A 27,960-nucleotide genomic window follows, 5' to 3' on the forward strand; every position below is an offset into this window, starting at 1 on the left:
AGAGGCACTGTGGGAATTACTCTCACTTACATTATGGAAGAGCTTTTCTGCCTTTCCTGGATAATTTAAAAGGCGGGAAGTGGAGGGCAGGTCATGAATAGTGGTTTATGAAAAATGGTGGAAGACTCGTGCCTGTTAGACTGTGTCTGTCAGATGCCTGCTCAACCACTGTGATAATCTCAGCTAATTCTCATGTTTATGAATTCTTTGCTCTCTTTTCCTGCACCTGAAAGTCGAGCTCCTTGGCTTCAGTTTGAAGTTACCATGATGCTCCATGGAGAAGTACGGGAGCATGAAGTACTAACCGTGAGGTGGGAGGAGGGAGTTTCTGATTTTTTTCAGCTTTTGACGGTGGAGAAAAACCTTTCTGTTTTCCCAAGAGAAAACTGAGAAAATGAAATATTAGGAGGAATTACTGTCAAGTAGTGCCAAATGCAAGGGTTTGTTGGAAGTATTAAAACTGATGTTAACTCTGTGCAGTTTTATTTCAGCAAACACTTGACATCATCTATTCCTCTGTAGTATTGTGGAGGCATTTACTAAAGATTGATGTTCTTTGGGGGAATAAATGACAAAAAATATCTAACTAGATGTGTTAACTTCAGTAAGCTACTGATTTGATAGACCTTAGTGTATTAACTGAAAGATGGGGAATGAGTAATGGAAACAGCAATCTGAAGAGATGAATAACTGTCAATGCCTTAATTCTGGAAAAATGTGAATTAGTTAGAAAAATATTTAAGATTTAGAGCAAGAAATGTTCTGGATAGTTTATAATTCTGCTGCAGCACCTGGTAAAAATCCAGCACTATAGTAATTGTTACAAGATTTCGAAAGTTGACCTCTGTCCAGTTTTGATTCACCAGTTTAAACAGACACTGAAATAGTCTTAAAATTAACCAAAGAAGTGCTAGTCTTTCTGTTGGAAGGCAAGAGAGTTTAACAATCCTAGTTTCCAAGAACTGAGATCAAACGTTCTTATGGTTTGCTGTAGAGCAAAAAAAGCGAAATCCCTCCAGTGTGAAACTGTGCTGCATGATTATTACCACTTTTCTTTGTATTACTTGCATCTTTCAATGATACGGGGAGATTTGAGCCAGTGAGGAATGTGTAGTTTCATTTTTTATTTGCATGTTTCAATTAAAGAAAGATCAAAGGAAAGCAGAAGTTTTCTGAATTCATGTGTCTGAATATCCAGAGGAAATGCTGGGGGGAATGTGTGGGTGTATTTTCCACTCCAGAAGGTACTCCTAATTACTCTAGAACTATTTTTAGAAGCCTAAATTACATCAGTTACAAAGCCAATTTCATTATTGGAGTCCCGCTAAGTCCTTAGCATTTGCAACAAAAATTATCATATGATGTTTGCTTACTGAAAATACTACTTGGCTACATATGCACCTTCATCTGGTGTACTTCGTGCATCTCAGTAGTGTAAAATCTTTCTTTGGTCTATTCATGAGTGATACCCATTTATAATTGGGGACTTCCTAGTTTGGCACTATTTTTTTCTTTGCATTGTGGATGGATTAAAGGTTTACTCTGGTGATTCAGCATTTTGTTAAATGTTTGCCTATCTAGTAATAGGTATACTGGGAAACATTGTATTTTTGGTCATTATTATATGTAGTAAAGTATAATTATTAATTATAGTTTTTCTGTTAGAGTCTGTACTCCTTGACTAATTTGGAGTACTGTTTAAACTTCAAAAATAAGTTAAAAATCCTAGTTGTTCCTTATTTGCATTCCATTGGAGAAAAGCTATGTAAAGTGAGATGATGTGAGTCATTTTGCCTGTAGTTATCTGGAATGTTGACTGGGTTGTCTGAGTCCAGTTCAGTGCGAGAGGGGCAGCTGAAACAAATGCCTCTTTGCTGTAAAGCCTGGAAGAAATACAGGGTCTGCTTCCCTAACATCACCAAAGCTGTTTTCACTTTGTAAAGAAGCTGGCATACTGAGCTTAACAGGAATAGCAGTATATGTTACTCTCAGATATTTGGGTAACTTTTTAAATTGCCACTTTTAGAAGTTTTACCTGCTGTTTTGTCTGCATCTGACAGCTAATAGAAAATACCAACTTCACTGCTCAGTTTTAAAGCTTCAGAAGTGGAATTAGTCTTCAGCCCAATAATGGCTTAAAAAAAATACCTCTGATAATTGATCTTCCCCTCTTATTTAATTGCTCTTACTGGGTACTTTAGTCACAATGTCAAAGCTTATCTTAAGCACTTTGTAGTTTTAATCCTCTCACTACTAAGCTTTCATTTAGGATAGTCTTTACTCATTCATATTGCTTCAACAAGAGTGCCTCAAGCACTCAAGAGTGCTCAGATCTTTACTTCTCTTTCTCCATGTATTGGTACAATCAAAGTGTGTAAGATTATAAGTTACAAAAAGTTTTGTATGATCCTCTGGATCACGATTTGAGCACACATTTGTTGTTTGAAATGCAGGGTGATCTGCATGCTTGTAGTGTTGCCCCAGCTACAGTCACAGAGGCCATACTATCTCCAGTACTGTGGATTAATGTATGAGCATATCACAAAGTCTGCCTGGTCATGCAGGGCTGGTCTTCGTGGGCTCTGTACTGGAGACAGTGGCACTGAACTTTGACTTACCTGCCATGGTAGACTGCTGCTTTCCTTTCAATTTGCAGAGTCTATGGAAGTTAGTCTTCATCTTTAGATTTAGTTGTTACTGTGCAGCCATGACTGTTGAGGCTTGTTTGTAGTCTGGTCTGTGATTAGAGTATCAAACCTAAAGTATAGAAGAGGGTATTTAGAAGTATTACTTGTAAATATTTTAATTTAGGGAAAAGCTTGTTAGAACTCTGACTAGTGTTCAGAACAAGGCTCACTTAGGAGCATTGCCTTGCCACTGACAAATATTTTACAGATGATCTTCATCTTTCATTTTTCTTTTGTAGGAACTTACTGGTCTTTCATAGATTTTACCTTGTGGTGGAATATTTGTCAGTTCCTTCCTTTAGTATCATATGTCTGCAGAGGTGTTGGCCTCTGACACTTTAGATAAGATCTGAAAGAAATCCTAGTCTTCAACCCTGCTAACATTTTGTGGTATTGGTAGAAGCATTGTATTCTTTAGTGCTTTTTAGCTGATGTCCTTGATAGCAGGTGTATTTGTTTTTGACAGAGTCAGTGCTGCAATGATTATCTTTGAAGGCCTCCAGCTTTGCCCATGCCTCTTCTAAGGAATGCTTACTCTCCATGCCTGTATGCAGTGGCCTGAAATATGAAAATTAGAAATGAACTGGTATGGATTTAATTTGGCTAACAACTATGTTGTAGTTAATGACTTTGGATAGTATAAGACCACAATCTTAGCATAAGCTTGAGTATAGCATATGTACAGGGCTAATGTGTAACTTGAGTGTAGGTGGTTGTTTGAGAGCCTGTCTTTCATTAGTGTTGTACTTTTTATCTTGTTAGATGAGTCATTTCTCATTTTTTTGCTTCATTTCAGGCTTGACAAGAATGTATTCACAGGTGTTTCATATTGTTTGATGACTAAATAAAATTCCACATGAAGTTGGGAAACTGTCTCAAAGCACTTGTCTAATATGCAGCTAGCCTGTGGGATTCTTTGCCATTAGCTCTGTCTCAGTGGTATTTCCCCCAGATTCAAAAGGATGAAATTATTGATAATATGTTAACTTGTAAAGGAATATTGTTCTTCATAACTCAGGGCAGAACATGAGAACCTGCTGAATTTTAGCAATAAAAAATGTCCCAATAAAAAAATGTTTCCAAAGTGTCATCCAAAGATGACATTTTGAAACTGTTGAACACTGTGGGGGGTGGGGGGTGTGTGTGTGTTTTGTTGTATGTAGACAGGAATAATATGTACATGTTAATCTGAGATACCTCTGAGTTATGTTTCTATTATTTAGAGCTGATTTCACCAATAGTTATGCTAGACAATTGAAAGTCTTGAAACAGTCATGCTGGGGAGAGCAGACATAAACACAGGTCAGAATATATCACAGGAAGCTGATTAAATGCTAGCAAATACCTTATAGGTTACATTTTGAAAGAATACATTGACCAAATTTTGGAAGTGCTGTTTGAAACAATCTTTGTGCCCAAAGACATTACCCATGAGTTTGATTTCAAGCTATCAAAAACCTGAGGCCTGAAAATCCATGGGAGATTATAATTTGTGAGTAAGCAAGGGTTTGGCTTTTTCTTTATGTCACTGCGTGGTGCACCACAGGTCTGGGTCTTGCTCAGAGGGATGACAGCTCTGAAACTGTTTCTGAGGTGACCTGCCTGCACCTGCTGTAAGGCCTCTGTGTATCTCAAAGTGTCTGTAGCCTTGGATATGTTTGCTGACTTGATTTTATAAAGATATATATATATGATAGGTATTTTGGAAAGCAGCTGTTTCTTTTATTTGAACAAACCTGGCTTATTATTTGTCTAATCTCATTTGGTTTCCTCCCTTGTCATTCCTATTCTATGGGGAATGGCTGGTTTAGCCATCGTGTCAGTGTTCCCTAACCACACACAATATAGAAATGCATATTTTTAATTTTTATGGACTATTTTTTCAGTAAGCACAGATAATTCCTTTAAAGCTTTTTTTTTTCAGTGTAAGATACAATGCTTGCACATCCACAAGAGGTAGAAATTTCCTAATTCTCAGGTTGTATAAGCACTGAGCTTCATGGATTAAATTTTTAATACCATGGCAGTAGAACACAAGTAAACAACATACTTATAGAAGGATTATAATACTTGGAGAAGCAGGACTCTCAAGCTTCAGGTATTGCAAGACAAACATCCTTCTCAAATGAGATGGGAGTTAGTACATAAAGTGGCAATATGAAGATTATACAGATATAAACACACTTGTGTATTCTGAAACATCATTACTCTGATGGTCTCACCATACTTTTGAGGGTTCATTAAAATAATACTTGTTTACTGTCTTGTGCACTTGACATACTTCCCTGGCTTGTAGAAAGGACAGTGCATGTGTTATTTATCCAAACATACCAAGCATTTTTGGTTTTCACCTTTTTCTTTGTTTTGGGGGGAGACACTCTGAATAACTTGTTCAGAAATAATATTGATCTAGTTATAAGTTATGCATAAGTCTAAATTATGCATAAGTCTAAAAGCTAGTTACTGAACTCCTTGATGAAATCAAGAACTTGGTCAGAAATAGCACTGTGCCAAAAAGACTGACAGATACCTGCAGCCTTATAATTAATTCTGTATGTTAAGAAGTTGTTTTTTCATGTGCAATGTCGTGATTGGAGCAGCACTGCCTTAGTATGTAATAGGTTTTCTGTTTCTGTAACTGCAAGTAGTTAATAAATAATAGCAGAGTACAGAGCAGAAAGTGGTTGAAAATATTAAGCAGGAGGTGGAGCTGGAGTGTTGCCTGGTATGTCTGTTTTGAGAATGAATCAAACTTAAAAGATCCTGGTTTTGCTCTTGTTTGCTTATATTTTTGACCGAGTTGTTGGGTGGTTAGCAAATGTTTGCTGTGTTTTGTAAGCTATTCTTTTGGCCGATTGCCTGCATCAGTAATGCAAGGCATCAAAGTGTCTCAGCCTTTCTGAGGTGCTTTGCTTAAACTGCAGGTTCCTCTTTTCTTTCTGTGTGTTGCTCCTGCTGTGTAACCTATTTTGGCAATATCAGCTGGGTATTTCTTTCCAGCTTGTGTAAAGTTGTGAATCATTCCAAAAGAACAGAAAAGGAAGAATGCTGATTTCGGTGACACATTACTTTGAGCCTTCACTTCATTTTCCCACTGTGTACAGATTTCAAGGCAGCACTATACTTCCTATTTCATTCCAGGTCACTCTGTTGCATGCTCTCATGCACTTTCTTTTCCTCCCCAGTTTGCACAAAGGATTTCATTCTTAGTCTGTTAGTTATTTTCTTTAACCAGATAATCAAAATTGCTGTCTGCTACTAACAAGCTAAACTTAATTTCTGCAATAACCCCGACAATCTTTGCTACAATAGCAGAAGCCTCTTGTGGAGTGTCTTAGTGTTAATAACATGCTGTTGCTCTTCATTATGTATGTGTCCTCTGCTAACAGAAGCTTGAGCTTAAGTTGAAAGTTTAACTCCAGACTAAATCTTACTAAATAATGATAGATATATAAATGTTTAAATCCTTGAAAAGGTAACAATTATACTCTCCAGAACATAAACATTAGATACAAACAATGAGGCTGGAATAAGCATTTGCTACTTGAAATGAATATTGTATAAACTAAATGTAGTGTTTCTTGGCCAGAGGTTACTTGTGTGTGTATGTATATATGAAATATATATGTGTATGTGTGTATTTATATATATATGTGTGTGTGTGTTTATATATATATGTATGTATGTACTTTATTCTAGAGAATAGGTGAAAAGGCTACAAGGTTTGAACAGGAGGCCAGAAAAAACTTGATTGCACAATGTCTCATAGAAACCAAGGGCTTTTTCAAAGCATTGCTTTTAATAGCTGCTGAAAAAGCAGCTTCATTGCAGTCTGTACTTAAAAGGACTTGTAGCCATGCTGTGCCCGGTCAATGTTTCTCTCTTACCTGAAACAGAAAACTAGGGAAGGTAAATTAACAACTTCCTGTATGTTATATTGTTCTCTTTCACTCGTGCTGTAGCTGTTGGGCAACAGTTTCTGAAAGTAATAAACTAGTATTATGGGTTTTTGAATTAGTACGGTATTTTATTATCATGCTGCGGTTAACTGTCATTTCAGGCCTTTCTGGGAAACATATTGTTGAAAACATAACCAAGGCAAAGGCCCAGTTCACTTTAGTATAGAGAGTATTAGTTCTGACTCTGTGCTTTTGTTGCATTTTCTTGCCACAAATTCTACTGTTGTTAGAGATATCATCTAAAAAGTAGCACAATGCAAATTTAGTATGTTAATGATTCAGTATTCAAGATTGCTAAATTTGTCTTAGAGTTCCATCCTTGTAAGGACAATTTTGATATTTTCTTTCAAGGTCCACTGAAGTACAAGACTGTCTTACACTTTAAGATGCTCAGTTGATTAGCAACTTCATAGAAATGGAAAGAAGTTCAGAAAATAAAATTTTCATGTACAAGAAATTGATTTCTACCACAACAGTACATAGGAAATTACTCTCTTGAGAGGTGGGGCAGAAAGGGGCCAGAAGGCAGACATAATACAAGTTGAATTATGAGCATGATGCAAAAATGGGCATCAAAAGGGCAGGAGAATATCAGATTATTTACAGTTAAGTGGGTTTTTCCTTTTATAAATAAATACTATGTAGTAGAGGTGTTTTTTATGAAATATGATAGTCATATTCTTCTAGCGAATGAAAATGCTCTTTTTTTTCCTAAGAGCTGGCTATGTGAAGCCCTGACACTGTTACACTGTTAACATCTCACTGTGTACAATGTTCTAGTGGGTTTCTTTCTGCTCTCATACAGTTTAGTTAAGTTTTATCATGAACTGCTTCCAAAGATATGTTTGTGCTGTCAGTCTGTTTCAAAGCTTCATTGCAGAAAAAGAAATAGGTACAACTCAGAACTAGTTAGCACTTGTTGAAACAAATCCTAAAAGAAGTGCCCCATTATCTGGCATGGTATCTCTCTGCAATTTTTTTCTGCACTGTAGAATCAGAGCATCTTAATTCCTTACCCATCCTATATTAAATTATTGTGGTAAGAATATATGCCTAATGTCTTTTTATGTTAATGGCAACAAAATCTTACTTGATCTGGCTACTGATATTGGGAATCCACCCTTTTGATAGAATATGGCAATGTATGTTAAATCCATGTAAGCAAGGAAGCAGTGCAGAAAACCTGGAGACTGAAGCTTCAGCTGGAAGGACACAAAAACATGATGGACAGCTTATCTCTACATTTTTTACTCTGGTGCAACTGCAGAACCACTAGCTGCTTAAACTATTCTATTTCAGTAAGTTCTGACAATTAGCTGAATGGGTAAGTTAGTTTTTTGTGAGGCTGTGGGTGAAACATGTTTCCTAGTGGTCAAAGGGAGGCCAATTATTAGGTGCTTGCCTGGGTAACCTATAGTGTTTGCCTCTTTCCTTAAGGAAGTCTGTCATGTAATGTTCATTCTCATCATGACTTTAAGCTGAAGTTTTTATTTACTTGCCATCTGAGAATACTAAACCAATTAATTTAGTGTTTTCCTTTCCTTTTTTTTCCTGTCCCCATCTGTTGTGTTTTGGGTTTTTTTTTCTCACAACTAGGGTGTAATAAATGTAACTGTGGATGTAATAAATGTCTTTTGAGTGCTCACCTAGAGACCTTTAGTAGTTAAATGTTTCTGAGGCTTTTCTTGGTTACTACCCTTTGCATTCCCAGTGACAAATTTCCAATTGATGAGTTTCCCATTGACAAATTTTCAATATTTATTAACTACATCTTCCCCAGTGCTGAGCGTAATAGAGAATTGGTATTCTGTCAGGACAGAGCAGGACAGATTTAAGATGCATTTACATCAGCACCTGACTGCATAATTCAGTTCTCCTTCTGTCCCTCACTTGTACCTGGAGCTGCAAGTTCTTCAAATATTATATATGCAGGTAGTGATTGCTAAAACCTCATACTGTTTCTAGAGAGAATTATTTAAACTTGTGTACCTAGCTCATTTTGCAAACTGATGGATTTTATTATGTTAGCTTATCTCATGTATGCCAATTATTTTCGCTGTGCACAGCTGAAATCCTATTATGGTCTTAAACTAAAAGTGAAAACCGGGGCTTTAAAGCTCAAAAGAACCCTCAAGGACTCTTCCTAAATTTCAAATAGCTGTCATAAAATGACTTTTAAAGAATCATATTAACCATGATATTTTTCTTTTTTTATAAACAGATGATCCAAGAGTGATATTTCCAGAATACATTTGCTTGTTCTTCCAGATAGGAGATAAATGTGTTAAGCTGGCAAAGTGATTCTGGTAAGAATTTTTTCACTACTTCTACAGTGAATGTCATTATATGTATAAGTGTTTGCAGTTTTGCTGCTGGAAGGAGCTTAATGTAGCATTAGTGCAATCAAACTTGCTTTTAGTTCCAGGGTCTTATTTTTAACCTAATATTTACATATTAATCCATCTGTTATGTTTAAATGTTACATTGAAAATTATTTGGCCCTTTTTTTTTGGTTTCACTTTCTGTGCTTGGATCTGATGAAAGTATTTGACTTTTGAAGCTTTTACTGCAGCTGTTTATACATAAATAGAAGGAGTTAAATGTACTGTAGCACTCATTAAGTGAGGTTTATGTGGATTAAATTATCTTGTTTCCATAGCTGCCATCACTGATTATTGTTTTTGTTTTCCTTTTTTCTGTGATCCTCTTGAGAGTTTTCTACAGCTGAGTCTTGCATTTCGTGTCTTGTTTGAGTTAAATGTTTCTCCATGTACTACTGCTGAGCATCCAAAGCAAAATTAATCAGTCTGGGAAGCAGAGCCAATATTTTTGGTATTTTTTCTGGAACAATGGCAGCAGAATTGTCTCTTGAATTAAGCACACACTGGTAGTGACTGCTACCTGCTCAGTTGTGCCAGAAGGAATACACTGTCTGGTTTAGTTGTAAATTTAAAGCATTGTACTTTTGCAACTCCCAAAATTATCTGAACTTAGTAGTTTTTTTATTTTCCCCTTGAAACAATCTGCATACTGTTGGAATACATAACATGGTATTGTTCAAATAAACTATTAAAGAATAGGATTTCTGTATAATGTTGTGTAAGTGCTATGTGCTTTGCCCTTATGCTTCAAGTCAAGGACCTTTTAGTAGCAGACAAATGTTGAAGCTTGCATAGGGATTACAAAGAAAAGCTGGAACAATGTCGTTAACTTTCATTTATGCAGTGTGAGGGAATGCTCTGTTGCAGGCTTTTACTTGTTAGATCTATGAAATCAGTGTTTGGGGTCCTGGGCTGTTAGCTAAAGTTTCACTGAAATTCTGTATGTTTGTTCTTTTCTTTCCTTTCTACCCTACATGGGTATATTGATTGCTCAGTTCAGCAGACACTGTCTTTTGGAGGGGGTGAGATAGAGGGAAGAATCTTTCCTGTATCTTTCCCTTTTTCCCCCCAGTCCTTTGTCTATAAGGAATGTATTTTCTGATGGAGTTAATTTCTGTCCTTTCCTCTACTTACAGCTCAGACATGAGCAGTGCCAGTAACTCACTGGCACGGGAATTCTTGACTGATGTCAACAGACTGTGCAATGCCGTGGTACAAAGGACAGAAGCCAAGGAGGATGAAGAAGAAGAAACTCATATGGCAGCACTGGGACAATACTTAGTTCAAGGCCGTGGGTTTATTTTGCTTACCACTCTGAACTCAATAATTGATCAGGTAGTAGCTTCTCTTAAGTGGTTATAGTTTTTGTATTGAGCTTTGACTGCGTGGATTTGTCTGGCTCACGTTGGTTGTTCTTGGTGCTGGTTTTCTTTCCTTTTTGTGGAGAGTGTGTGAGTTAATTGGGAAGACTAGAAATTCAAAAAGGTATGTTGTAGTTGCATTCTGTCCTTCAGCAGGAGCAGAAAATGGAAAACTAGATAATCATAGACCTTTTTGCAAGCTCATATTTGACTAAGGCATGTGTGAAGCTCAAGTGCAGGCTGAGTGGAAGGAGACTTCAGCTGCATGTCCCAGAATCATGTGAAGTGTCAAAATGCTTGAGTCAGGTTTCTGTGTTTGAAAGTTATTGATCTTTAGGAGTGAAACCATTCTGATAGTGCTGCAAAACATTCCACAAAACAATTGTGTTTGAATTCTGTGCTTTCTACAGTTCTTCTCTGCTCTGAAACTCTTGATATGTAAATGTTAGAATCCTAGTAGGAGTGGAGGTTTTTTGGTGGTTATTCTGTGGTTTTGATTTTTTTGCTGTTACATTTTTAGAACAAAGTTTCGAACTTGCCTGGGGCTTCCTGTTGACTTTTTAAAATCACTGTTTTGTGCTTTTGACTTTTCTGATTTTCTTTTTTGAGTAATTCTTTTTACAAGGGGGATTAGGTGAGCATTTGTATAGAAACAGTTTAGAGGTGTAAGAAATATCTTGGATATTTATTATCTATCATTCTATAATTATTACTTATCATTCTTTCTGACTGGCTCTAGTCAATGATACTGTTTTTTCAGTGCTTAAAATAGCAAAAAGACATAGGGAGCTGAATGCTGAATGGCTTGGTAAAATAAAGAAGGTTAATCTGTGTTTTAAAAGTACAAGATCTTTTATTTTTTTCCTGACATAGGAGCTGACATGTCGAGAGGAACTTCTGACCCTCCTCCTGTCCCTTCTGCCCTTGGTGTGGAAAATCCCTGTCCAGGAAGAAAAAGCAATAGGTATGTTTTATCACTTAGAGTATTCAACACTTAAAGGAAGTGATTTCTAGTTTTACTACAGAGCAATGTAGTAAAACTACTACTCTTGAAGTTTTACTACAGAGCTGAGGACTCTGTGCTAAAGAGTAGTTTATTGTAGTACATATCCTCTGACATGAAATGAAGATGTGGAATCTGCAGAGAATTTAAATTTTAAAAATGCCAAAAAATTGTGCAGAGAATGTAAAGGCTTTTGGTCAGTGTGAAAGGCAATGCTTTTGTTGCTGTGTAAAAACTGAACAAGGAAATGGCAGTGATCTGAGTCAGATTTTTTTGTTTTGATTTGGGCTCGTATATTTGTCAGATGTATTCTTTTCCCTCCCAGAGGGTAAAACAAAGAGAATGAAGTAAATGAAGTTACCTGACTGTTTGAGAGAGTTTCTAAGGACTCATACCCAAAACTCTTCCAGGGCTTTTTTTTTTTGCTATTTGCAACTCCTCCAAATTGAAGGCTTTTGTTAATGTTTGTAGACTTGGAGTCTTTAAAGGGTCAGTTTCATAGAGATTTTATATAATAAGCTTTCCTGCTTGCTGAGATGCATCATTCTTTTGTGCTCCTGTAATCATGATGGAATTAAAGAAATGTCTTGGTTATTCTGTGACAGCTTAGTGGCTTTTCCAGGGTTTGTTTAAAAAGCTGTTGTGTAAATAGGTTTTAAGGTCTTGTGGTTTATACACTACATAATGCACAGCTTTTACTTCTACAAATTACCCTCTCTTAGTACTGAAAGAGTAAGCATGATGTATCCAGTTGTGCACTAAGTCAGGGTTTTTCTTCAATTGAAGTAAGTTCCCCTCTATTAGGCAGCTTTTTTCTTTCAGTGCAGGTAATATCCTTTGTTTGATAAAGTACTCCTGATTAGTTTCCTGCTTTCAAAGCAGATTGTTAGTTTCTTAAGTATCACAACAAGGACTTGTTTAAACAGCATGACACAGTCGTGCTTGTACAGGGAAGCATCTTTTCTTTCAGCTTAAATGAAGTTTATAGCTATTGTGTGGGCTTCTGGGGCTTTGTGGTGGTGGGGGCTGTTGTTGTTAACTATGACATTTTTCTAAGTAATAAATTTATGGGGTAGAGGATACTTGCAGTTGTTTTATGGTAGCTATTTTACTGCCCAAAGCATCCAGTTACAGTTCTGTCACTTCTTAAAAATAACAACGGACTTAATCCAAGAACATTCACAGTTGTTTCTCTGCTTGCTTTTTTGATAGCTTAATTGGAGCTTACTGGTAGAAATGAAGCAGTAGTACTTCTGTTTTATTCTTCAAAATGTGCTTGCCCTTTGACTCAGATTTAAATTTTATACTGCATACCTGAAAGTTGGGGTTTTTGTCTTGGCTTTTGTACGAATATTCAGGACCCTAAACATTATTCCTTTCTGTCTCTCTTTTGTCCCTGACTATTTTAAAATCCCATACTTTTATTTCTGCTGCTTGTATTTGGAATAATTAATGCTGAAGTAAAAATACTGAGGTCTGTATACTTGAATATTTGCACTGATAATAAGTAGAAATTTTTTTTTTTCCTACTATTACTAGTACACTGGTAATGTCATTATGCATCCTAAGAGGGCTGTGAGCTAACACACCCAGCTGAGTTGCAAAAAGTGACATTGGAGCATCAAGTCAAAAAGACCTTTTCCTCCCTTTAGTTTGCTTACCAAAAAGTCCTTTCACCTACTTTGGCGACATATTTTTTGAGAATGGTTTTTTGAGAATAGTTGTGCCAACAAAAAGTTTTAGGAAACCTTTTAGCACGCTTTTTTTTAACCCTAAATAGAAAATGAAATAATTCTTCTAGGCTTTAAAAATAACCAACCCTAAACATGAGTTGTTGCTGCCTGTTTTATACTGAAAATGTCTGATACAGGTGCATGCAAAACCATGACCTATTAAGATACAAATTTGCTGTGTATTTTAAATCTGGAAGTATTTAACTATAAAATAAGGGAAAATGCTTTACATATTCTAATGTTCCTTTGTTATCTTTCTGTTTCAATAGATTTTAATATACCCTTTACAGTAGACATATGCCTGACCAAAGAGAATAATACAAGTTCTGTGAAATCTACTCAGGAAAAACTAAACTTAGATGGAAGCACTCATTCATCTCTTCAGACCTCTGTAAAAGTCAGTCTTCGATCTCGTAAAAGCGGCCGTCTCCGCAAAACCACCCACCGCTACTCCGTGCGGGATGCGAGGAGGTCCCAGCTGTCCACCTCGGATTCCGAAGGCAATTCTGATGAAAAGACTGCTGTAATAACAAAACACAGACGCTCCCAGTTACTGCAGCCCTTTTTAACCTCTTCTGTTAGGGACAGCTGCCCTGGGGGTAGAAGTGATTGCCAGCCTCCCGAAGTGGTACCAGGTTCTAGTACCCATGCCCCTAATCTAGAAGGTTCCAGCAAAGTTATTCCAGCACATGAAATTTTGAATGAGCCAGCTGCAGGAACGTCTGAGAGCACCATGAATAACTCTCCTTTTGACTTATGCCATGTCTTACTGTCTCTCCTAGAGAAAGTGTGCAAATTTGATATTGCTTTGAATCACAGCTCTGCTCTTTCAGCGAGTGTTGTGCCCACATTGACAGAGTTCTTATCAGGATTTGGGGACTCCTGTAATGTAAGTAGTAACACAGAAAATGAAGTAGTTTCTGCAGGGTGGACGGAAGAACCTGTGGCTCTGATCCAGAGGATGCTCTTTCGAACAGTTCTCCATCTTATGTCTTTAGACATCAGCAATACAGAAACAATGCCGGACAATTTACGAAGAAATTTAACAGACTTACTTAAAGCAGCATTAAAAATCAGAATTTCCTTGGAAAAGCAGCCTGGTCCTTTTGCTCCAGGATACAAGAAAACACTACAGCAGCTGGTTCAGGAGGACTATATATTTTCTAGATATCGTCACAGAGCCTTGCTTTTACCTGAGGCTATAGAAGGGGTCTTGCAGATTTTGATCTGCTGCCTACAAAGTGCAGCCTCCAATCCATTCTACTTTAGTCAAGCTATAGATCTGGTTCATGAGTTCATACAGCAGCAGGGATTTAAGCTGTTTGAAGTAACGGTGCTTCAAATGGAATGGCTGTGTATGAAGAATGAGGGAGTACCTGGGGAAGCCTCAGAGCATCTGAAAGCCCTGATCAACAGCATCATGAAAATAATCAGCACTGTCAAAAAAGTGAAATCAGAGCAGCTCCATCAATCAATGTGTACAAGAAAGCGGCACAGACGATGTGAGTATTCTCACTTCATGAATCACCACAGAGATCTCTCTGGACTCTCTGTATCTGCTTTTAAGAACCAAGCTTCCAAAAATCCTTTTGAAACTGCTGATGGAGAAGTTGATTATCCTGAGAGATGCTGTTGCATTGCTGTTTGTGCACACCAGTGTTTGCACTTGTTGCAGAAAGTTTCTTTGAGCAGTACCTGTTCTGAGATTCTCTCAGGTGTACATAATGTAGGAATATGTTGTTGTATGGACCCAAAGTCTGTGATTGTCCCATTGCTCCATGCTTCCAAGTTGCCAATATTAAAAAATTTTCAACAGCACATACTAAACATCCTTAACAAATTTATATTGGATCAACTGGGTGGAGCAGAAGTCTCTCCAAAAATTATACAGGCATCATGCAATATATGTACTGTTGACTGTGATCAGCTCGCTCAGCTGGAAGATGCCTTGCAGGGCAACTCCAGTGATGCCAGTCCCACATCTAGTTCCTCTTGCAGAGTTCAGGGAATTCTGCCTAGCACTGGATCTGAAGATATGTTGTTGAGATGGCATGCACTGGAGGCTTATCAGGACGTCATTTTTGAAGAAGACAAACTACGTGGCGCACAAATTGCAAGCCATATTTGCCACTTAATTCAAAAGGGAAATGTAGTGGTCCAGTGGAAACTGTATAACTGTATCTATAATCCCGTACTGCAGAGAGGAGTGGAGCTAGCTTGCCATGCTCAGCAGCAGCTTGGACTGAGTACAGCTGATAAACTCATGTGCAGTTACCATAGCCAGGATTTGCCTTCTGAAGTGCTTCAGGTTTATTTGCAGATGCTCCCTCTGTTGCTAAAATCCAGGTTGGTTGATTTTCTGTTTATTATTGGGAAACATGCTAATTTGGTACAGAGCTTTGTATATTTGTTACTGATTGGAATGTAAGTTTTATTTGGACTGTAGGTGGTGTTTGCCTATTGCAGGTGGCAACAAGATAAATGCTTGAGTAACAGGATACAAGCCTAGATTCATAAACTATAGGAAGTGAGGGCTCTCTACTCATGAATTATGGTCTTTAACAAGCCAAACTCTGTAGCAACAAATAAAATCTTTGTCCAGTGTGACATGCTCTCTGCCTCCTCGTTCTTGGTTCTAAAATTAGTCAGGAATGTTTAACAGATTGATATGTCATTTTTCTGTGAGAATTAGAATACACAGTTTTCTGATCTGTTTCCCTTTTCCTTCTAGAATGGTCACTATAGAAACCACCTTTCAAAAATAAGGCTTGATGTTTACTTTTCCTGTAATAACTATTTTTTAACTTAGAATATCCTGTTCCTTTAAGCACAGTTTAAGAACAGGAACCAAAACAACCCCAAAACACAAAAAAGGCACAAACATTCTCCCAAGGCATACAATAGATACTTTTTATTTATTGTTAAATTGATTAAATAATTGTTTAATAAATGTATGGAACTTTTTTCAGAATATGAATGTGTGTTTTTGTCCAGGAAAAATTGATTTTATTTCTCTTGGAGTCCTGAAGTCAATTTAGTGAGTTTATCCAAGACAAAAAGTAGGCTAGTACTCCAGTTTATGTAAAGGGATTATCTAATACTGTTTTAACTTCTAACCTAAACAGTATCAGAAGCTTTAATTTTTAAAAATGTACTTAGTGGCAAAGAGGTAAGAGAAATAAAGCTTAGATGAAGAGAAAAGTTTAAAATGTCCTTTTATTTTTACTGGCTTAAAGGTGGGAATAAATAAGTAAATGATCCATTTCATTCTAGAGTAACTTGATCAGAGTAAATCTGATCCTGTGGGAAGGGGATGGGAGGTAAGTAAGGTGGATATCTACAAGCAAATATAGCATGCTAAAAACCTCACAGTTCCTTACCCTAAATTTTGTATGAACTTAGTATAATACTTGGAGAGTAGAAGAAGGGAAAAATAGACTTGGAAGCAAATATATGGAAAGTTTTTTTTGATATTGGACATGCTGACATAACAATTGCACAAAAACTTATTCTTGAAAGGTATTCCAGAATTTATCTGAAATTCATCATCCATGCACCTAGTAGACAGTTAGGAATATGCCATCAAGTTTATTTGAGAAGGAATCACTGCTTTCTGGTGAAATCACCAAACAGGGAAATAGCTTCATTTTCTAATAAAATATTTGGGCAAGGAAATACCACTAAAGAGTAAATGTCATAAATAGAGTTAATTAACCACCTTTAGTGTTTTGAGCATCATATATTTTTGTGGTCTGCATTTTAGAGGGAGATATTTCCTCCATTATATCTCACAAAAAAGTTGAATTTTCCACTACAAGCTGGACAATGCTGAGTTGGGATCCTAGAGTGCTGCAGACAAGTTCCTTTTCTCTTTAATTTACAGTGATTTATAGCAATTGCTGACTTACATGAGGTTTTAGGTACTTTATAAAGTAACTCTCTTATGCTTTCTTTTGCAGAGTAATTAGAGACTTGTTTCTGAGTTGTAATGGAGTGAATCAAATTATTGAGTTAAATTACTTAGATACATTAAGAAGCCATTCTTTGAAGGTGTTGGAGACATTGATACTCTGCCTTGATGATCAGCAGGAAGACCAAGCAACACCAGAACTGGAAGGCCTGAACAGTGAACAAAAGGAATCCATGTCTGACTTGCCCACTTCTCTTTGTAGCCAGCATGCTGTTTCAGAAGTTCCTCAAAGCCTGAGCAAGTTTTATGCTGGCTTGAAGGAGGCTTACCCAAAAAAGAAAAAGTTTGTCAGCCAAGACATTCACGTCAACACAATAAACCTGTTCCTCTGTGTTGCTTTTTTATGTATAAGTAAAGAAGCAGATGGTGATCTGGATTCAGCTAATGAGTGTGAAGATACATCAGGATATGATAGTACAGCCAGTGAGCCATTAGGCCACAAATTACCATATCTGTCCCTGGAAAGCCTTACTTTGCCCTCTCTGGAACATATTCATAGGGCTGCAGATATTTGGTCCATGTGTCGTTGCATCTATTTGTATAGTTCAGTTTTCCAGAGACAGTTCCATAGACTTGGAGGCTTTGAAGCATGCCAGAGATTACTAATCCTGATAATTCAGAAACTTGCAAAAAATAAAGAAAAGGAGCAAGAAAAGAGGGAGAGAGTATTGAGTGAAAGCAGCAGAAGTTCACATGGGAGTCCTCGAACTGAGCTTCTCAGCAAGGATGACTCTGTTCAGCTGGCTAAAAGCAGAGAGGTGACGCAATTGGAGCTTGATAGTTCTGGCAGTCCTGCTGGTGCTGAGCAGCTGGTGCCTGACTCTGGCTCCTGTGACAGCCCTGTGAGTATGGAACACACTTTGGGTACTTCAGTTGCCAATCTTGAAGGGATAAGGACTTCTGCAAGAGAAGAGACTGAGTGGGCACTCCAAGGTATCAGACTTCTAGAAGCTCTGCTGACCATCTGCCTACACAGTGCAAGCACCGTGCAGCAGAAGACAGAAGCGGAGATGTTTCACCAGGTACTGTGCAACTTTGTCTACCTTCCTTTGCTCCTATTTGTTTCATATTATTTTAGCAGTAATTTAGTGAAAAGTTCTTCTAGGGAGGTAAAAACTTTATACAGTTTTTATGGTACCATTTTTTGTATAGTACTGGAAGTGTACAGCTAAATAATGAGCTTAGTAGTCAGAGTAGTGGTCTGCTTGAGTAGGACTCTTTTCAGAAAGAGTATTTAGTGGAGAATGTGTGTGAAAGGGATGCTGCAGGAAAGCTGTGCAGGCAAGATGTGACCACTGTACCTAGTGACTCACGTTGTTTTTTGAGGATGGTTCTGAGCAGAGCGTGGTGCTTGAGAAAAAACTACTGAAGGGCACAGATACTGAAAGGACACCTGAAAAAATTATTCCTTAAGCCTTAGAGGTGGAATAATTCAGTATTCCACAAGAAGTTGTTAATTCACAGAAGACACATTCACTTTTCTTTAATGTTTAATTACTGTCTTGAATTTTACTTGACAATTTATTGCAAAGCAGGAGGTATTGAGTGCAGGAAAGACCTGGAAACTGGAGTTCTGTCTTGAACATTCATTGTTTTTATGATCTTGGACATGTCACACTCTGTCAACTGTTAGTAATGTGGTGTGGTTTGAATGCACAGTGTACCTGAAGCTGTTTCAAAAATGTTTATTTTTGAAACAGCACTTTCACCTGCAAATTTTAAATAGCAGCATTTTGCCAGATTTTTTCAGTGTGCAGGTTCCAATTAAATTTGTCATGACATATAGGATGAATCTTTCTTATTTCACGAGACTGGATGAAACCTGGTGGTTTTAGATGAAAAGTCAGATTAGTGTAGGTCAAAGGAGAAACTCTTAAATGAAGGAGCTAGACTATTTCTTTTAGCTTGAAAAAGTAACTCAAATCAAAATGTTTTTCTCCCCCAAAACACAGAATACCTGTGTGGATGATATCTTACTTGAAATAAGAGAGCAGCTTGCTCAGTCAAAAGTGATAGAAACTGACTTGGCAAAGCCTCTCTTTGATTCACTGCTTCGTGTTGCGTTGGGCACTTTTTCTGCTGATCTGGATCATTCTGAAGAAAAAATTGAAAAGGTATGAAACACCAGCTAAACAGTCTCATTCTGAATAATGCAAGATTTTCTCAGATTTGTTCTCTGGGTCTTTTTAAACCTGATAGGAAATGTTTAGATGTATTTGATTATTGTGACAGTTGAAGATGAAATCTCTGCTTCTCATACCAAAGTGGAATGCTGTTTATTGATTTAGTCCCCACAATTACTGCTCAGAAATGAGTCATGCTTTTTCATCTCACAACAGTGTGATGAACTCTTAAAGGAAGGGCTTCAAATGGGAATGTTGAGTGACCTTAGTGGCTGTAGACATCTTCACCTCTTCACCTTTCAGTGAATGTCAAGGTGCATGATGATGGTGATAGTGATTTAGAAACAGTTTTAATTCTGTTTCCTAAAACTTTGATCTGGTAGTTAGTAAGAAAAATCCCTCTTTGCAGATTCAGTTTTTTACAGAATAATGAAGGATTTTTAACATATCTCAGGTTTCTTGGAAGTGTATGATTAATTTGTTTCTTTCCCCAGTGGGATTGGAGAAAATAGGCACTTGGACATTTCTATATTATTTGCTTTTCTGATCCAAAGATATTTTTTCTGACCAATGACAGTCTATTTGGTTGTATTGTACAGACCCATTACACTGAGAAGGAGCCTGTGTCACAACCTGGAGAAATTTCTGAAGAAACTGAAGAATCACAATGCTGTAGTCTTAAGCTTTTTGCTGAAGAGGAAGGATATGAAGCAGATAGTGAAAGTAATCCTGATGATAGTGAAACCAAGAATGAAGGTAAATGGCAACTTTCTGAATATACAAAGCTGTCTTTTTGATATAGCAAAGTTTGTTTGTCTTTTGAGATGTACCAAAACAGTGCAAGCACCTTTAACAGATAGAAATAATTAACTTTATTTACTTCCAGTAGGATGGAGTTACAAATGGAGAGATAAGTATTCTGAGTGTTACAGAAATTGTTCTGTCTTGGTTGTTTTGGTATATGTGACTCTTGCTCCAAAGTGATGTGGCTCAAGTGTGTTATTGTGATCTAGAAACTCCAGAGATATGTACCAGTAGTTTTTCTGAAGATCAGTGCTCAAAATTTTTTCTTTAGGATTGTAAAGAAAATTAAATAGTCTAATTATGTTATAGAATACTAGATTGAAAGGGACCCCAAGGATCATCTGGTCCAACCTTTTTTCACAAAAGCACAATCTAGACAAGGTAGCCTGGCACCTTGTCCATCTGGATCTAAAGTATCCAATGTGCCACTTTTCTGGGGAGATATTTTCCAATGTCTGATTTGTCATTAGGGAAAACTTTCTCATTGTGTCTATGTGGAATTTCCCCAGAAGTAACATGTACCTGTTACCCTTTGCTTTGTCCATGTGACTTCTTGTAAAAAAGGAGTCTACCTTCTTTGTAGACAGCTTTTAAATGGTGATAAGATGTCCTCTAAACTGCCTTTTCTCAAGGCTGAGCAAGCCCAGATCTCTCAACCTTCCCTCCTGTCTTTTTTGTGTAGTGGGGACATAACCAAACACAGCAATCCAGATGTGGCCTGACAAGCACTGAATAGAGTAGGATAAAGGTTTTTTAATCCCTGTTGATGATGTCCTTGTTGATGCAGGCCAGCATCCCATTGGCTTTCCTTGCCACAGCAGCACACGTTCACTATGCTGAGCTTGCTGCCCACTGGACCCCAGCTCTCCAGCCAGGCAGATCCCAGTCTGTGCTGCACTCCTGGTTTCTATTTTCCCATGTGAACATTACATTTGTCCTTGCTGAACTTTATAATGTTCTTATTAGCCCACTCTTACAGCCTATCCAGGTCTTCCTGCAGGGTGGCTCTCCCTTCCCAAGTGCCCACTTCCCCACTCAGTTTGGTATCATTGGCAAACTCCATCAGGGTGGATTGATCCCATCACCCAGATCACTCATGAAGATATTGAACATCATTGGGCCCAATATCAGTCCCTGGGGACCCCACTTGTGACAGTTTGGACCCCACTTGTCCAGCTTAAAAAGGATTTACCACCCCCTCTGGGTGCAGCCAGGCAGTCAATGCCCACCCACTGCACAGACCCCTTGTCTCCACCCTAATGCATCAGTTTATCTGGGAGGAGCCTGTGGGAAACTTTGGAAAGCCTTGGAGAAATCCAGGTAGACATCCACTGCTCATTCCATATCAACCCAGCAGGTTTCTGGCTTGTGGAAGGCAATCAGGTTTGTCAAGCACAATTTGGCTTTTCCCAATCACATGCTTCATTTGACTTGATAGCCCCCTTGTTATACAACATATCTCATTATTCTAAACAATTGATGTGCACGTATCTTGCTGTATTCTGTTTGTGTAATTAATTTTAAACATGAATTTGCTTTAATTTTTTTCCTTTGTGCTGAGCACACCTGGGTGCTTATGTTCTGGTATGAGATCAGCATGAGCAGCAACAGCCTTTAATAGAACTGCATCAAACTGCTGCTGTTTACCTGCGTGACTAGGCTTTATCAATAGATTTATAATATTTTTAAAGCATTTCTGAATTAAAAAGTTAATCTGAAAAACTTCCACGATACACTTGCATGTAACATGTGTCTGTACCAAATAATTTTAAATAATTTAAAATCTCTCCAAAATGTAACAGGGAGGCTTACATATTTGGGGCTTTTTCTTTGATTATCATGTAGCTATTCTGTCATGTGCATTTTCAGAGTTAAATAACAAATTGCTTCATCCGGCCTTTTAATATGAAATTATTTAAATTTGTCTCCTTTCTTGGCAAGCTCAAAGTTTGTGTAGAAGTTTGGGGCTTTGTTGCAATGATTTTGCTGTTGTGTTTCATGAACTGCATATTTTGCCATTTCTGTATGTGTCCAATTCCCAGGAAATGAAGCCAGATAGTTTAAGACTATGTAATGGGAGAAACTGCATCCTTGCCCTTCTGTGTTGGCAGGAAAATAGAAAAATCTGAAGCAGAATATAAAACTATGCTAATCTCTGAAAATTGCTTATAACCTAGTGATTTTTTTTGTTTTGTACCTGTGAGAAGGTTGGAGATATGTCCTTGGATGTCCTGCTTAAATATGCAAACTGTATTCAGCTGAGTAAGTTTCAGTAAGACACATGTGGTTTCTTTTTAGGAGCAGACACAAAGGCGGAATCAGGATGTGCTGGTGCTTCGGGTTATTTTAATGGCCTGGCTGAAAACATCAATCAAGGAGAATTAATGTATCCTGAAATTTGCATGTTAGAATTAAACTTGCTCTCAGCTGGTAATGCAAGTTTAGATGTGCTTGCTCATGTATTCCAAAGCTGCCTGAATATCATCAATCAGAAGGAGAGAAATGCCACTGTCCTTATAGAACAGGTAAAAATGTTATTACCAGAGGTGGCAGTTAAGCAGTTGTGTATTTTTAATTTTATCATACCTAATAGAGTGATCTTGAATATTCTCACTTTTTATGGGATTTTATAAGATGTGAAACAGTGTAAATGACTGATATTGTCAACTGCATTGCATTTAAGTTACCAGGAGCTAAGTAATTTACTGAAAGGTATCTGTCCTTCAAAGCTTTTGAGTTTTTCAGGTGTCTTTCTTTTATCAAGACTGTTCAATCCCTACAGATAGATTTTATGATTGTCAGGGCCTTAAGGAAAAAAGGGCAGATATCTGCTTGTATGTATATGTAAGCATTCTAAACTTTTTATTGAATATGTACTTTTCGAAACCGTGAATCATGTACCTGAAAAATATTCCATGCTTTTTTTCTTCATAACTTTGTATTAGAAGTCAGTTGTGCAAATGGTCATGCCCTCGTGATCCTTTGGAGTTTCTTTTAGTTGCCTTTTTTTACTAAATTGAGTATCCTTCCTGCAAAAGATAATGATATGACATTCAAAGTCTCTCTTCTGCAACTGAACTGTACACAGCACAAAAGATTGTTCATTGGCAAATATAAAAACAGTCCATAATTTCAAATAATCTAAATTATCATTGAAATCAATAGCAGGCAGGAATTGATTAGAATAATTTATTTCTTAGTTCTTTGAGCTGGGGGATATTCTTCAGATATTGATTTTTCCTATTCTTTTGTACAGGGAGCTGTTAAACACCTTTTGGGAGGATTTCTGAATATATTGACACAAACAGAATCTAGTTTTCATGGTGAGTTAAAGCTCCAAGTAACTTAAATATTGGTTTTTAAAATCTAATGTATACACAGTCAAACAGTGCCAATGCAAAACTGACAAAGGAAATTCATTGGTGTGTGAATTTATGCAGCTGCTTTTTTAACTTGCAAGAAAGTTTAGTGTAAATATAGGGTTATTTCTGAGGTAGTGGAAATAAAGAAATACTGGCAGATGTGAAAATGACAATTGAAACCATAAACACTAGTGTGACAGTGTTAAACACTGCTGGGAAAAAATAGCAGCTGATTAATTCTCATTCCATCACAATGTAAGCCTGTATTTCCAATTTCTTTGTAACCCAGATCTTGATAATGCCTTGAGTTTTATTTCTAACTGGAAAGCAGCTAGCTAATCCAAGCATGTGGAAGCAGGTGAAATGTTTGCCCTAAGGTAGATTTATGTATTGAGGGTGCTTCACAACAGGAGGTGATGTAAACCCATCCCAGGACTTGGATCCATGGTGACTTTGTGGGGAGAGCCTTTGCCAGGCAGACACTTGGTTCTCAGACTTTCACTCTATTTTGCAGACCTGGGACAAAATTTAGCATAGCACTGATTGATTCAATAAAATTTTGAATTATAATGTCAGGAAGTACTGTTGGACCTCTTTAGAATTCATCTTGTAATTTTTATTGGTTCCTTAATCTGAAATGGTTTTGAAAAACACTTTCAATTCCAAATTAATCTTTCCTCATAATAGTATAGAATATGAGTCTTTAAAACTTAAAAAAATCCATTTCAACAATATTATTGTCTCCTTATTTTTAGCATGTCAGATGGTGCTGGTAGATCTGCTGGTTTCCTTGATGAGTTCACAGACTTGTTCAGAAGAGCTAACTCTTCTTCTGAGGATATTTTTGGAGAAGACACCTTGTACGGTATGTATGGAGTAACACATAGCAAAATTCAGAGGTCTAATGAGAAAAATGAAGCAAAAAGAAAATCTTTTTGTGTCCAAGAATTTGGGGAAATAAGGAGATGCACAGCAATGTTTGAACTGATCAGAGCAAATAAAATTTGGTTGTAGAAATAGTTCCTTCTCAAAACTGGAAAAAGAAAGAGGAAATGAGAAGAGAAGGGTTTTGAAGGGTGTGTTGGTCCTGGAAACTCTCTTCAGCACAAGAAACCAAGAATCCTCTCAAGGAGACTGACATTGTGGTTATGGATGACAAAACAATAATACTGTAAAATTAGGAGCAATTCCTTTAAAGTTATGAGGCATCTCACTATTTTGAGAATGCTTTAGCAGCAGGAATTACTTTCAAACGTGTCCTAAGTTGGTTGGTGGGATGCTGGAATCTACTGCTTCTGTGGGATATAGTGCTGAAACCAAACTCTGTTGGTTTTGTGAGAGTCTGTAGAAAAATAAGTGGAAGAAAAGAAAAAAAAATACTGGGCAGTGTGAAATAATACCAAACCAAACAAAAGAGTCACAAGTCAATTTTTCAATGCTAGTGTGTAATTATCAGCCAAATAACAGGAGAAACTTCTTGGCTTAAGGGCTCAGCTAGTTTTGTTACTGGTTATGCAATAACAAAGTCATGGCCTGTGTGTGCTTTCTTAACCAGCCTTAAAACACAGGGTAAAAGGTGATGTCTTTTTATGCTGCACATAACAGGAGTGAGATAAGACTGTGCAATGACCACCTGCTGCATTTCAGCAGATATCTAAGCATGGTAACTTGAAGTCTCTTCTGCCCAGACTAAATCCCCAAAGCTTTGTTGGGCCACAGTCTGTTGAAGTTGCTACCTAACGCTTTGCCAATGTGTTTAGGTTTGGATATGCAAACTCACTTCTCTTGATAAAACATGAGTCCAGGTTTAAATGAGGAGTAGGTGTCTATTTAGTTGCATGATACTTGACTACATGGTGTAAACAGTTTATTTTTTCTTCTCATTTATTTATTTATTTTATGTCTTCTAGGAGGTACTACTCAAGGGTGTATTGAAGATTGTAGACACTAATATTTATATGAATCCATTACAATACCTTGCCTTTCCCTTGCTGAATGGCACAAATTTGAGCAGCAATTCCTCACAAAAATGTGCTGGCACTTCCAACAATAAAAGTGCTGGACTACTAAAAAGAGCAAAATTGTCACAGAGTAAGAAAGAGGCAGATGGTGAAAACTTGAGTCACCAGCTACTTTCTTCTTGGCATGTAGCCCCAATTCACTTGCCTTTAGTTGGGCAAAATTGTTGGCCACACATGTCTGATGGCTTCAGTGTCTCCCTGTGGTTTCGTCTGGAGTATGCTCATGAAGCAGAAAATTCAACCGAAAAGGGGAAAAAAGTCAAGAGGAGAAGCAGACTCATAGCTGTAAGAGAGAACAGTTTTGACAGCACAGGTGAGGATATAGTATTTTGTTCTTATTTAGGTAGCATTAAAGGATTCTGGTTACAAATATTCCAATCTATGTACTGTACACAAAAGTTTGAAATTTTATGATTGATATTGAAAAGCAGTGGTAGTATTTCTGATTTTTTTTATGACTACTGTACCATATACTTAGAGATACAACATTTCCAACCCTAGTTCTTGAATTAGATTAATGCCTGCTTCCTAAGAAATGTAGTATTCTCATTGAATTTGTAACCTCAGTAATATTTCTGCTACTTCATGTTATGATGAAAATAATAAATGCTGCAGCTGTAGTTATAGAAAACAGCTGCTTGAGTTTATTTGATTTCATGTATTGATGATCAAGCCTCAGGCTGACTCAGTATAACTCCTCTTAACTTTCCTTGTGTGTGCACCATGTAAATACCAACAGATGTAAAATAGTTTTCTGTTTATACTTTTGTAGGGATTCAACTGCTGTCAAACTGTTCTAAGCAGAATCTTTTGGATTATAGTTTGTAAAGGGAACGTTCCTTATTTAAAATGTGTTCCATTCACAACACTTAGAATACCTTTACTCTTTTTTCCTTCTTTTTGTATTTAAAGAGAAGGACGGAAAACCCAACCCTGAACCTTGAAAATCACTAGAGTTCCTTTTGTTAGGTCTGTGCTTTTGCTTGGTAAAGTAAGAATACTGATCATGCTTAAAGAGTAGGATGATTTGTGAAGAAAAATCTGAAGATTTCTTGGTGCACACTGATAGTTCAACATAGGAATGTAATCTGATATGTCAAAAGCATCATTGTTAGAGTGTATTCAGTTCAGTGGATTTATATGTTACAAACAGAAACATATAAACTGCTGAGTTAGTGCTAAGTTCCTCTATTTCTGTTTGAGACCTAGGTTTCTAAAGAGAAAAATGCTTATTAGTCAACCCACTTAGAAAACCAAACCACCTCAACCAAACAAAACCCAATTCTATGCAGTACCTGAATGGTTTCTTTTCACCCTTGATACATGCTGTAAAAGGCATTGTTGTTGTATTACATTGTAATTGCAACATGTTTCTATTTCTAGAAGAAACAAAGTCTGTAGGAATGGAATATGTAACCCTGGGAGACAAACTTGTTGAAGATGGCTGTATTCACATCATTTCACTGGGTTCCAAAGCTCTGATGATACAAGTTTGGGCAGACTTGAACACTGGAGCATTCATTTTTCGGTATGGTGTATTAGTCCAGAAGCAGTCCTGTGGACATATTGTATTGTAACCTGTAGTAGCAACTTGCAGAGAGTACTGGTGGAGAGTAGAGAACTAATTTCTATAGTAGAGACATCTTGCACACATCAAGTAAGTGTGTTGGATACAAATCTATAGGTTTATCAGCTTCAACTGTTAAGCTCTGGTCTTGCATGTTTCATGTAGTCATTTATAAATAACTGCCCACAAAGTAGCAATTCGAGTTCTAATGAAATGACACAATAAAGGTGAGAAGATGGAGAAGTTTTTTGCAGCTGTAGGTTTTCACACTTCAGCTGTGAAAATTGCTGCTGTGTAATACTTACTGGGACAGTCTTGATTTTAATCTTCTGAGCACATTTTAGCACTAATTTAGTTCTCGTAAATAATCCTTAAGTATCCTTGAAATGTGTCTAAAACTGCAATTTTAGAACCCTTTATTTCCGTGTTCAAAGCACCTGCATTTTTTCAGTAAATTGAATTCAACTTTTCTCTAAAATAGAGATATTTTTATCTTAAATGTAAGCAGATTTATGCAGACAAGTTAAATAATAAAGGTGAAAGTGTTGTGATGATTTCCCTACCTTATGCTGAGTACTCTAAAAATAGAACTGTGATCAAAAAAATTACCTGTCAAAGTTAAGGAACACAATCTCAAATTAACTGATGTCAAAATGTGCAGATTTGGACTCTAAATGAAAATATGAAAACACACACCCTCATTTTTTCTTTTTTGTTGTTTACATAGTATGTGCATGGATCCAAATGACGAGATGAAAGCTGGTCTGCTGGCACAGGCTGAATCCCCAGGGAATGTTTTCCTTGTGGGCAGGTGGCAGCATTTGGCATTAAAATACCTGCAGAAGCCAGAAGGCAAGAAAAATTTCCATGGAAAGCTGTTGCTCTGGGTTTCTGGTCAGAGGTAAAGAACACATAAGTTGTACCTAGATATTTATCTTCTTTTAAAGATATTTTCTGTTAAGAAAACATCTTTTTGCATTACTTTGGTG

The 27,960-nt window shown here is 37.1% G+C and overlaps 1 protein-coding gene across 3 annotated transcripts in view; it reads left to right on the forward strand.

Moving 5' to 3' along the window:
* The window catches only part of LYST (lysosomal trafficking regulator), a 77,499-nt gene that overhangs the window by 4,507 nt on the left and 45,032 nt on the right, over positions 1 to 27,960 (forward strand). For all 3 annotated transcript variants that reach the window (XM_054629576.2, XM_077175578.1, XM_077175579.1), the window contains exons 2-14: positions 8,868 to 8,952; positions 10,164 to 10,362; positions 11,262 to 11,352; positions 13,394 to 15,470; positions 17,084 to 18,116; positions 19,047 to 19,208; positions 19,817 to 19,973; positions 22,320 to 22,546; positions 23,278 to 23,344; positions 24,139 to 24,248; positions 25,294 to 25,717; positions 26,788 to 26,932; positions 27,699 to 27,872. In XM_054629576.2, the coding sequence (XP_054485551.2) occupies positions 10,171 to 10,362; positions 11,262 to 11,352; positions 13,394 to 15,470; positions 17,084 to 18,116; positions 19,047 to 19,208; positions 19,817 to 19,973; positions 22,320 to 22,546; positions 23,278 to 23,344; positions 24,139 to 24,248; positions 25,294 to 25,717; positions 26,788 to 26,932; positions 27,699 to 27,872 (4,859 nt within the window). In that variant the 5' untranslated portion in view covers positions 8,868 to 8,952; positions 10,164 to 10,170. The remainder of the gene's footprint in view (positions 1 to 8,867; positions 8,953 to 10,163; positions 10,363 to 11,261; positions 11,353 to 13,393; positions 15,471 to 17,083; positions 18,117 to 19,046; positions 19,209 to 19,816; positions 19,974 to 22,319; positions 22,547 to 23,277; positions 23,345 to 24,138; positions 24,249 to 25,293; positions 25,718 to 26,787; positions 26,933 to 27,698; positions 27,873 to 27,960) is intronic.

This window comes from Agelaius phoeniceus, chromosome 3 (assembly GCF_051311805.1).
Source record: "Agelaius phoeniceus isolate bAgePho1 chromosome 3, bAgePho1.hap1, whole genome shotgun sequence".
In the NCBI taxonomy this organism is placed as follows: domain Eukaryota; kingdom Metazoa; phylum Chordata; class Aves; order Passeriformes; family Icteridae; genus Agelaius; species Agelaius phoeniceus.